We start from the raw sequence: 12539 nt of genomic DNA, 5'->3' as shown, positions 1-12539 counted from the left end.
AAGCACTCTGCAGACAAAAACCGACCAGCCTGGCTCAATCTGGCCGACCAGACTGGCCGACCTGGTCTGTCACAAACTGACTTGGTTGGCTGGCCCAACCAGCCCTATAAAAGGGCCTTTGGCAGCCCCTTTTGGGCTGCTTCCTTTGCCCATTCCTGCGCCTATTGCAAGCCTGTTTGCAGGCCTTATGCCTGCCCATTTATTGCGCCAAGCAGGCCGCCATGGCCAGAGGCTTTTCCGTCCTTCTGTCAGGCCTGATGCAGGCCCCGAGCCTGCCCATATCCTCTGCCGGACAGTTCGCCAGGTGGCTCTGCTCATCTGCTGCCTCTTTTGCAGGTCCATGCCCTTTGCCTTGACAGCTTCCGACATGGCAGCTCATGTGCTGCCCATGTGGCAGCCCTAATATCTCCAGGTCTACCTCCCCCATGCTCTCCTCATATGGGGGCTTACAGATGGGGAGGTGACCATTCCAACAAACAAGCGTAAAAGGCTACTGCTCTACTCGCTCTAGGAAGCCCTCTTAGTGTGACCATACAGTTGGCTTTATGACCAACTGGCTGGCAGCCAGCTCTAACAGGAGCTGTGTTCAATGCTGTATTTAATTGGAGTGACTGGCCGGCAAATCGGCTTGCTCATTTTCTCACCATGGACAAGAAAAAGGCCTTTGGGCTTTGTAATTGGGGTTCCCTCGCAAAGTGCATGAACTCTTTCCGGTGTAAGGGACATGAAATAGGTTAGCCATTGCTAGTCTTTTCGATACCGAAATGACAATGGAAAGGTCTTCAAAAATGCATTACTCAAGGGATATCCTAGGGTGAAGTCAAAATTGCCAAGAGTGGACCTAGAGCTGCACAGATGAAGATCGTCTTACCACTTAAGGATTTTGGATGAAAAGGGGCCTTTATGCTTCCTTTGCATGTTGTTCAAATTTGTTGGTCAATTATGTGAAAGGATGCTCAACAACCTTGGCCTTTTCCTTAGTAGATTTGACCTTTACAACTAGTGCAGCAAATGAATTTAACATGACATTTAGTAAATTTGACCTTTACAACTAGTGCAACAAATGAATTTAACATGAGATTGGGATTCATGCAACATATGAGTTTCATAGTAATTGTACTGATGGAACTGAAAATTTTGTACTACAGTGAAAGTCCAGGAAAAAGGCTTGCAGTTTTTAGTAGAATCTGTTTGGTGAAATTATCTCAGGCTTAAGTCCTTAGGTTTGCAGAAACTTTTATTCAGAAAATGCTTTTCAGTTTTACAGTATCTGTTGTTCTGGTTTTCTGTTTTTGTTGTTAAATGTTTCCTTGGTGCAGGTAGTTAATGTTGACGGAACTTGGAGGGTTGGAGGATTGCTTGCACTCTCAAGGGCATTTGGTGATGCCTTTCTTAAAGAGTACCAAACCTGACATTTCTTCTACCTTAAGGACGAAGGCATTGGATGCTAATTGCAAACTTACGCATCACACTAGAGTAATAACAGGAAACAGCAGAAATGGAGATGATAACATTAACTTGAAGTTCACAGAGAACTTGAAGTTCACGGATAGCAATGGAAGGTAGAGTTTTCTCTTTTGGGGGTAATATAGAACTCTTTTGGGGGTAGCTATAGAAACGTGCTAATCATAGAGACAAAAGCGCAGAAGAAAAATATCATGAGAAAAGCAACATGAAACTGGGAAAAAGGACCGGCTCTTGAGATTGCCCTATCACCACACTTCAAAGTGTGTGCCGAGTACAAATAGGTAGGCTCATATAACTGACACTGATATGAATTCTCTCTCTGCAGAATTGTGTGTATTTGATACACTAGGCTGACAAACTCTTCATAATATTAGATGTCCCACAGATCAGTATACGTTTCCATTGTTGATTGCTAACTCTTTGAAGTTGCTGGAACTGCGACATGTCGATCTGATTTGAAGCACTTTAAACTAGAAGGATGTCTGTCTCTTCAAGTTTGGTGGAAAGACGTTTTGTGGGACCTTGTCATACAGAAGCAGAATGTGCCCTTCTCATGAAAAAGATACTTTGGCCCTATGAAAGGACTATTTGAAAAGCTTCTAGGAACACCTAAACATATTGGGCATTCAAAAATCAGATCTAGAGGATACACAAGGTGGTTATGGTAAAGGCTCCTCACGATGGCATCTAAAGACTTTCATCCATGTGGAACATCTATGTTTTTCCTTAAATAGGGAGGTCTGAAGTATCCAATAATTGAAACTTGTTTTTCATTCAAACCTCAAGCAATACTTGTAAAACCATAATTATGAAATGCTTTCAAAAACTTGACTTTTGAGTGGGCCACTGTTGTGAACTGGGGCTAGTGCGTATACGATGGTGGGAAAATGCAGTGGGCCAGGAAGACAAGTCCACATCCCCGTTTAAAACTTTAAAGACAACTGGCACTGCCCTCTACAGTATATCATGCAGCCATCATGGGGCATCTATTCCATTTTTAGGATAGGGTAAATTTACAATCCTAAGTTATGTCTTTATTCTTGTGTAGCAGTCTTTGCCTGCAACCACTAGAAGATCTCTGAGGCTGACAGAAGCACGCATGACCTTCATGCACAACTTAACCTGTGAATTCATGGTACAGACTTTGGGATGTGGGACCTACTTTGATAGTTTTAACTATAAATGTATGTCTTCAAAGACCGCAGAAGTTGTCAGGTGTACTATTAGATCTAAAATATACTGTCGTTTGTTTGAGTCATATGAGTCAGGAATTGCTGAGGCAGTCAGTTGTTCCTCTCTTCCAGTGTGTCTTCAAAAAATATGAGGTCTCTATTTGAAGTAAGAAATACTCACCCCAACTGTAAGATTTGCCCTGCTAGCAATCTTGTGCAATAGGAGTTGGATGATATATTTTGGATCATTACCTTGACAAAAGCATCAGTAACAGTTAATTTAGTTATGTCATTGTCGATGTCCTTGATTCTGTTAGAAAGGTCAATGGCCTGTCTGTGAGCCCCCATATAAGGAGGACATCAGGAATTGACGAGGAGAACACATGCCCACCATGAGCTGTGTGCATCCTTGTCAAGGTTGAAGGAAGATAGCACCATGCCATCTAGGGCTGTGCATATCAGTCGATTGTGGGACTGTTTGGTGGCCCAGTTAAGGTCTGAGCAGTCCACGCAGCTCGTGTTATGTCTGCACTTGAACATAAGATACCGTGGCTAGTTATAGAGATCAGGTGGCCTACAGGCATAGATCCTAACCTTGGGAAAGTTAGGACATATGATACCTTTGGTACATCATGGATAGTCACCCTAGAATATAAGAGTGAGAGCTTAGTATTGTTTAGGGCATCTTGGGATTCAGGCTTCCTAATGTCTTGGTGTCATTGGGGCTGGTGACTCTCTCATGACACCCATGTGTGCGTGGGGCTACATGGTATGGGACACATGGACCTGGGCAGATCACATGGCCGGGGTGTTGGAATATGGAAGCAAGAACTAGAAACTAGAAATCTAGAAGTAAAATAAGAACAAGATTGAAAGACAAAGAGTTACCTTGTAGATGAGTGTAGACAAGACACAAGCTAGATAGATTGCAATGATGTGACCCATGAATATATGGGCCAAAGTACAAGACATAGAGCAAGAGTGCTTATGGGATAATTGTAGAGGTGCCACATGGCACACACTCAAGACACAAAGACTACACTGAGACTAGACAAATGTAGACTAGGGAAATAGTACACCTAGTGTGCACTTATCTCCAACACCCTCCTTAAGTGGATACTAGGAGGAAGACAGAAAGACAAGACTAGAAGACAGACATAAAGACCGATAGAGTGAGAGACAAGACAGAAGACATGATAGACAAAGATCCTGAGACACCCCTCCTCAAGTGATATCCTCATATGGGTCCACAAGGGTAGGGACAAGATGGATCTAAAACAAAACACAGTCAGATTGATAGACAAGTAGACAGACAGACAAGACTAGATAGACAGAAGACTGACTGTAGGCAAACAAAAAGACCTTGGAGACATTCCCTTCTCAAGGGCAAACTCTTCCTCTTGGGTTAGGGACAAGAGAGAGGTCCAAAAGCAGAATGAGTAAGACACTAGAACCCCTTGACCTACATCATCGGTGGTCAAAGTGGTAGACAAGAAATATGAAGTAATCAGAAAGCCCACTTCTTATCATGTGAGGAATGAACAGCAAGATCTGTTGATGGAGATGCTGCAGCAACATGGGCTGAGGTAGATGTAGGGGCTGATGTAGAGGGTTTGGAGTAGCAGTCCTTCTCCCGGTGATTATCACGGCCACAAATGGTGCATGGATGAGCCTTGAAGCAGTCCTTCTCCATATGATTAGTTTTGCCAGAATGGGTGCAAGGCTTTCTTACCTTAGAATTTCCTTTCTTTGCTAAAAATGCAGTGTCAATTACCTTTCGTTGTTGAGTTCTTTCTTCTTCTTGGAGAGCATTGATGATACCTTCAAGATTAGGATTATTGTGATACTTGAAGGTAGTGACAAGAGTAGCATAGGTATCAGGTAAGCTTTTGAGAAGCACAGCAATAGCAACATCTTCGGAGATGGGGGACTTCACTGATGCAAGCTGAACCATAAGACTGCGAAGATAATTGACATGAGAGGCTATAGTAGCTCCCTCCTGCATATGTAGATTAAAGAATGAGTTTATAAGTGCAATCTTAGAGTTTTTAGATCGGGGTCCAAAAAGGGTATCCAAAGTGATCCATGCTTGAGAAGCAGACTGTATGTCGGAGATGTGATGAATGTAATCATCTCCAAGACCGAGCAAGATGATAGCATAGGCTTTGTCGTTCTTGGCAGTGGGAACATAAGTGACAACTTGCTCAATGTCGGAATCTTCGGGAGCAGCACGGTGAACAACGTCCCAAAGACCTTCTTTCATAAGATGGCACTTGATTTTGATTTGCCAAGTATGAAAGTTGGACCCATTGAATTTGTCGATAGATATAAGAGAATGAGTAGAAGAGGCCATGTGGGAAGGTCTTACCTCTTGCTAAGATGCAAGGGCAGTGTCTATTCCCTTACAAGATTTGCAGAAATGAATGAAAGAAGAGATCCAAGAAGCCGGCTCTCTCACCACTTGTCAAGGCCATAGCATGTGTACCTTGTAGACTCTTCAAGAGGAAGTGATGGCAGAACTGAATGCAGCAAATAGCTCGTTAACAGGAGGAAAGTCGATCTGCAGCTGCCTCTAGATGATGCGCAATAAATCCTAGGCAGAGGCAGAGGCGCAGAAAGGGGCACGGTCCAGGAGGTGCAGGCAGCGCGAGCTCCAAAGCAATGCCGTAGGGAAGACGTGGGCAGCTCTTCAGCATGAACAGGGGCGGCAGCTCTCAGGCGATCTCCATGGTTCGCAGCAGCAAGACCTTGAGCTTGAGCATGAGCATCAAGGGAGAAGATGGCGCAGATTTTTTTTTTTTTTTGCAGCAAGCTGGAGTAGAAGCAGCACGAACAGCAGCTGGAGAGGTGCGGCCTGTTGAAAGAGGTGAGCGCAGCAATGGCGGGCAGAACTGAGCAAGAACAGCAGCGGCTGGCAGAAATGGCGCCAGATCTGGCAGAGAGATGGTGGGGTGGAAAGAGGCGGCCTGATGTGGTGGCGCAGAGAATGGCAGGGCAGACAGGAGCAGCCCGTTTTGGAGATGATGGTGACCAGCTGAGCGGGGCAGAAATCTGAGAAGAGGCGGCTCCTTCAGCTCACGAGATTGGGGTAGAAGCAGAGGATAGCTGGGAGAGGTGCGGCTATGGCTACAGCAGACTGAGGGGAGAGAAGAGGGATCTACATGGCTCTGATACCATGTTGGAATATGGAAGCAAGAACTAGAAACTAGAAATCTAGAAGTAAAATAAGAACAAGATTGAAAGACAAAGAGTTACCTTGTAGATGAGTGTAGACAAGACACAAGCTAGATAGATTGCAATGATGTGACCCATGAATATATGGGTCAAAGTATAAGACATAGAGCAAGAGTGCTTATGGGATAATTGTAGAGGTGCCACATGGCACACACTCAAGACACAAAGACTAAACTGAGACTAGACAAATGTAGACTAGGGAAATAGTACACCTAGTGTGCACTTATCTCCTAACACGGGGTTCCCGGACTTCTAGCTCAGGGCTGATCCGTGCAAGGATCCACTGTTGGGATGGCAGGTAGGCTTACAAGGAGAGATCCTGTTTGAGGTATGTTTCATTTGGTATTAGAGCGGCTCATCTAGAGCAATTGGAGTTTTATCAAGCTATTTGCATGCCTAGAATACGTGTTTGTCCTAAGAAGGGTGGATCAGTTGACGATTGCTCCTCCTGGTAGTTTGTTTTGGTATTGGTCTTCCAAGGGGAGCTGGCTGAATGGCAAATCCTCTCGTAAGTACGATAAATAAATCTGGTGATGAATTCATAAGAGGTTTGGTGACAGAATCATGTAACAGGATATCTTATGATTGGCGAAATAGACAGAAGGCTGTGTGACTCATTTTTCTGCTGATTCATTTGTTTGTTTCCTGTCTTGTGTGCTTTGAATTGAAAGCAAATTGGCTTGTTTCCCCTGTCACGCAAAGAGCTTGACAATTCAAGCTTTGTCTTTTTCGTTCGGTAGTTTAGGGTACATGCAAGGTGCATGGTGGTGAGGTTGAAATCTATTCTCTAGAATCACATGCCTGTCCATGAATATCCATTCAGGGAATATGCAAGGAATGCATGGTAACATGCATGTCCATGCAAAGCTTGAACTGTATTTGGGAGCCTCTGCAATTGACATGCAAGGGATGGATTGTAGGCATGCAAGTGCATGCAGCCTTGTGGGGCTGCATGTAGACGTCTGGACTTCTCAAAAGCTTTTAAAAGGGAAGAAATGGCTTGAAAGCATCTAATTTTGTGCAAGGTTGAGCTCCTTGGCATTAGAGCTCTCAATTTTGAATAAGGTAACTTAGCTTACTTAGGAGCCTCTTTTTTTTATCAAAGGCCAACTAAAGTGACTTTGCATGGAGTTTTACCTGCATCTGTATCCTCACCAGCGTCTGACCCTCTCCTCCATCACCATTTTTGGAGTGCTCATGACCACGTCTAGCCAGTGAGCTGATTTTGCCACCTCCCTGCTTGTGCACGACAGCAATCAAGGCATTATTCATCCTTACCTTCTTGTTGTTGCTCTTCAGTTTGTTCCAAAGCCTTGTGATTGATTTTAGCTTCTTTATTGGTGGACACTGGACACTTTGTTTGTCATCATAAGAAGCTCTACCAACACTCAAGGTGTGAAAGATTTGAAGAAGTAAAAGAGAAGGATACAGTATCAGAGCTTGATTGTCATTTATGCTTGGGCAGCTGACCACTGACAACTTTTCGAAGAAAATTGGAGTCACTCTTCGTCTCGCTCTTCTCTGTTCTTTGTTTTCGAATTCTTTATTTGCAAAGCTTGTTGTGGTTTGAAAAGTGTATTCCTTATTGTGTTCTAACGTTACCTTATGGAACTATCTTCTTCTCTTGGGACATCTGAGGCATCTCAACAATATAATGGCATCCTGGCACCTCCTGTACAAATTGTACTATGGTTCTCTTAAAATGTCTCAAAACAAACTGAACTACATTGTGGGGTCACGTCATGCATCATCCTGTTCATCTGTTATCCGATACAACTTCATTGCTGCTTCTCTGATGCAGAAGCTGAACATCCCAGTGGTGCAAGTCGTCACTATGTGGTGAACTTAGCACATGGCCAATCTAAGTCTATGGTGCCTAGTGGGGATTCAAGACTACGAGGAGGATCCCTCATTCCATGTTATGTGCTTTAGACTCGATTCGATATGTTGTTAGGGAAAGAATGATTCTTTCATAGGAGCCCTTGTGTAAACGTCATCATATAGAAACCATGTAATACAGTTTGAGTTCAATAAAACACTTTTTGCATTACATAGTGATCTTCGAGGACAGATGGTCAAGATGACATCTCATCTGCATGTTGAAGCAAATAGTAATCAATATTTTGGTTCAAGCTGAAATCTTAGAGTCTAACTTGTGATGATGAAGACAATGCTATATGTATCTTTTGAAGCCCGAATGGCTGTTGAGTTAGGGCAATTTTCATTCTGGTATAGGAGACAGTCGCAACCATGAAAACCATAAGACCACCATACCACATGATTTGGGTTAGTATTGGCTTGATCCAAATTGAAGACCAAACTTTTGCTCTCTTAAAAGTGGTTGCTGGCAATCAATATGTGATTAAAAGACAATGGTAGTGCTCGAGAATCAACTTTGTAAGGAACTTAGAATATGTCATGAGATCTTATGTGTAGGGACTATCACCCCCTTCCAAGGTTACAAACACATAATGCCATATCGACAATTGCAAGATGACGCATGCGTAGTTGCAACAGTTATCAACAAGGCCGATTAATCATTACATATTCTAAATTCACAACCTTTAAAGCTGCCTGCATTAGGATTGCCCGAGATGAGATTTTGAAGGCCCAATGTTGAATGCATAAGCAGATTTCAATAGGTTGATGCGGGACATGTACTATCTGGAACTGCTATAAGGCAAGAATTTGTGGATGAGGCGTATGAAGGTAGGTAGAATCGGCAGGCTGAGGAAGGCAAGGGCCTAGATGTGTCACCCTTCCCTCATGCACGCATATGCGTGTGCTATGTGGATAATGTAGGTGGGCACGCCTTTCATTAAAGGCCAGGTGTCCCAAGTGGATAGTACTGTAGGTGAATTTCATTTGGCAGGTCTTGGACCTTGCTGCCACGTGGCAGTTCAGCATGCAATCCACGTCGTAGTAGTATGCTTCGCGTGCACCTGCGTTTGACTTGCATGCTCATTGTGCGCAATCACTCCTAGTCTAGGAAGGTACCAGTCCGACCATGCAGCAAGATGCACAAGAGCAACGTCAACATCAGCTTGTCAGCTCAGACAGAGCACATGGAAGTTCAATGTCACTTTATTAGGAAGCTGATTAAAGATGAGCAAGATGAGTGGGTCTACTATCAGGCAGTTGAGAGTATTCCAATGTGCTCACGGGGGCGAAGGGGTACAGTGCCCTACCCAGGGCTTGACCAGGGGAATGCATGCCCACCATGGGCTGTGTGTGTCTTTGTTAGGATTTGAAGGAAGGAGGTACATGCCATCAAGGGATGTGCATATCAGTCTACATGGGATTGTTTTTATGGCCCAATTAAGGGCTGAGTAGTCCACTGGGCTGTCATTTTGGAGAATGGATACATCTGTCTAGGAAGGCCTGGCCTTATATTGGCCACTTGAGGGAGCTGAGTGCAGGCCAGGTCTGGTGCTGGCTGGCCCTAGATCTGGCCGATCTTGGTCTTGGCCATTTGGCTGACAGCCTGTTGGTCATTTCAAGATCCTGGTCATATTAGTCAGCCTGTTTCAGGGGAAGGGGCAGCCCGTTCCTACGTCCTAGTCAAATGGGAACAATAGGCATCTGAAGAAATGGCGTGGAGAAAAGCTCCATGGAGGCTGGGATTGTTGTGACATCATAGTTGTTGAAGAGGTCATTTAGCTTGTGAAGATTACAGGCAGTCGTAGATGAAATGCCTCAAAAGTAAATTGTCATTGTCAGATTCAAAACTCTGAGATATTACTGCTTGGCGTTTGTAATTTGGTTATGCATGATGGATGAATGCTAGAGGTCAGCAAGACAGCCTGGAAGAATAGAAATGGTTAGTTTTTAGGGATATCAATCCAAGAAAAAGCCCCCGGAAGATTTCTGGCGTTTTTTAACGCACATGCTTTTGTCATACATTTAGCTAGCCTTTTGCATTGCAAGGTGTTTTCCAATGATTGATGTCAGTTGTGTAACGGAATGACAGTGTCTTCTCTACAGTTGGTCAGATGGTAAGACTGATGGTGCTCGTGGTGGTTTTGGCCTCACTGCAGAGCCAGACGTTAAGGTGGAGACCTTGGGTCCTGGTAACGATCAGGCAAAAGGCCTTTGTAAGTTAATTGTAAAAATATATTTGGCGCACTTAATTGTTCATTGTTTTCCTTATTTTTTCCTGTTTGTAATGCAGAAGATGACCTGTTGATATTAGGAACTGATGGCCTCTGGGAAAAGGTCACTAATCAGGAAGCTGTAGACATTTGTAGATCAGCAAGGTATGAAATTTATACTGCAGAGGTTTTTATCTTCTGGATCTGATAATTTGAGAGGAATTATCCGTAGCAATATTCATTCTATATCTTTCCTGGTGGCAAGCTAAACTCTCTCTCTCTGTCTCTCTCTCTGTTGTTTGCTCAATCCACTCTTTGTCTACAAAGTGCCAGATTTCCACTCCTGGTGGCAAGCTAAACACAACTCTCTCTCTCTCTCTTTCTCTCTCTCTCTGTGTTGTTTGCTCATTCCACTCTCTGTCTTCATAAGCACCACACACACTTGATCAACCTTTTTTCTATTTTGTATGTCCACATGATGAAACCTGAGGGCACCCAGTGAATTTTGATTGTGCAGAGTAAAATTTTCTTCAGAAGTAATAGTCAAACAGCTGATAAATCTTGCACAGGAACGAGGTGTAACAGATGATGTGTCAGCCATTGTGATAGTCTTTCCACAAGCACCCTCTTAGATTGCCTTGTTTAAAGTGGAACATGGCCTGTTTCAATTGTGTTCAAATGCAAGCAACACACTGGTGATGTGAGTAGTAGTCATTGGCAGAAATGCACAGCTGGCATGTTTTCATGCCATTCTTCATAGAGACATTTCATATGCGAATTCTACAAATACTGTTGTAAACATCACTACATGACTCCAAAATGCTCATGCTTTTGCAACTCTGTATATTAATTCTCTATTTCAACTAAGGTCTTTCCATCATCATCTTCAGGAGGTCTCTTATGCCAAAAACGTGTTAATTTTGTGAAGTGCATGTCTGGAAAAGTTGGATAATGAGCCTCAACTCTGTCATAAGCATTGGAAACAAAAAATCGTTGCAAATCGCAGAATGCAGAGCAAACCAATTCGCAGAATTTCAAGTTATTTGTATCCTAACAGAGCTACTTAGCCTCACACATTGAACCAACTGTGTGCATTTTGTGATAAACTATCGGTCAACATTGTAGTTTGTTTTGTTCTGTTGAAGACCTCTTTTTTGATGGTGAAGGAACAACTTAATTTTAATATTTTTTAATCTCACTGCTGTGAAAAAGCTTCGACATCATTTTGTTCTTCGAGAATCCAATTTCCACCAAGATGAGCAACATGAGCAGTAAGCAAATTACCACGTATCTTGAATGAAAGATATATCAATTGGCATAAAGCTTCTCAATAAATGTTCTAAGACATCTACAGTATGTTTTCGGATTGTAATTTGGAGAGTTGAGGATCGTGGAACTCATTTGGACTAAATATACTAAGAGAATCGCATACATGTCAGTATGCATGATGTGATATCATTTGACACTCCAATGGAGTTGATGCAACAGTGCAAAATTTGCAATTTGGATCAATATCTTAACTTTCACTGACTTTTGTCTTGTCGAGGCACAACTCAAGTAACTTGCTTCTCGCCTTTGATTAGATCCAAATACAATTTGGTTTCAAAAACTTCCAAGTTTCCCCAGTGGACTTTCATCATCCGGCCACATTGTCTCTTTCAATAACCTTTCACGAGGTCGTTAAAGTTGGTGTGTTTCTTGATCTACAATGATGGATAAAGGTTATTGCTTTGCAAATTTTTGTCTTAATCGTTATTATCTATTTCATAAAGAATGGCATACCAAAGGCCCCACCACAATTGCTTGGTTTGTGCCTCACAGAATTGGCAAGCGCCTTAACTACAATAGGCCATGCCCCCAAAAAAAGGGAAAAAATGAAGATTGTGCGCTTCAACAATTACAATGAGGCAAAGGACCTTGAGAACAATGCCATTTGTTTGCTTTACATGCCATTTGGCAGTGTGACGAGCCTTGCATAAACGAAAGATTCTCCACGGGGCATGATCTCTTTTGCCAAGCACAACAAATAATGAGCATCAACAAAAACAAATTCAACAAGGCCACCTTACCTCTTGAGCGCCAATGTCGAACATCAGCAAGGCCATCGTCCACAACCACAACCAACGAAAACCAACAGCATGACATTGAGTTCGACTTGCACGTAGAGCTACAGGGACTCAACAAACAACAAGATGCTGGATTTCACTTTCACTTGCATGCCAAACAAAGAATTCCACAATGAGCTGAGAAGGTTAAACACTAGGCAACGACTAATCGCCAAAGATATCATGCTTAAAAACGGTTGGAAGAGCAAACACCTTTTTGCTTGTTTCTATCAGAAGATGCAGGAACAGGAAAAACATTCACTCTCCTTCTCATAGTTCAAGCTCTTGTCCGTCATTATTCGTGTGACAAAACCACCAAAGTGGAATTAACAAAAGTCTTGCTACTAGCATATACTGGCAAGACTGCATACAACATAGGCGAAACAACTATCCATGCTGCATTGCACCTACCATTGCTACAAACAAAAGACTAACCACAGAGAAACTGCAAACACTGTCGTAAAAGTACA

The 12539-nt window shown here is 43.0% G+C and overlaps 1 protein-coding gene across 4 annotated transcripts in view; it reads left to right on the top strand.

The window, feature by feature from the left end:
• The window catches only part of LOC147895773 (putative protein phosphatase 2C 45), a 91891-nt gene extending 80911 nt beyond the window's left edge, over window positions 1-10980 (top strand). Inside the window, exons 10-13 of one of the 4 annotated variants that reach the window (XM_087382915.1) lie at window positions 1320-1399; window positions 9858-9943; window positions 10048-10129; window positions 10534-10980. In XM_087382915.1, coding sequence (XP_087239041.1) covers window positions 1320-1399; window positions 9858-9943; window positions 10048-10129; window positions 10534-10546 — 261 coding nt within the window. In that variant the 3' untranslated portion in view covers window positions 10547-10980. Of the gene's footprint in view, window positions 1-1319; window positions 1400-9857; window positions 9944-10044; window positions 10130-10481 lie in introns of all 4 variants that reach the window. The other 3 variants (XM_087382914.1, XM_087382913.1, XM_087382911.1) reach the window with 3 other exon arrangements.
• The last annotated feature ends 1559 nt before the right edge of the window (window positions 10981-12539 follow it).

Source organism: Dipteris shenzhenensis, chromosome 12 (genome assembly GCF_047967505.1).
Source record: "Dipteris shenzhenensis isolate YYH24624 ecotype China chromosome 12, Dip_SZ_1.0, whole genome shotgun sequence".
NCBI lineage: Eukaryota > Viridiplantae > Streptophyta > Polypodiopsida > Gleicheniales > Dipteridaceae > Dipteris > Dipteris shenzhenensis.
The sequence above is the reverse complement of the archived record's forward strand: the minus strand, read 5'-3'. Positions and strand labels throughout refer to the sequence as shown.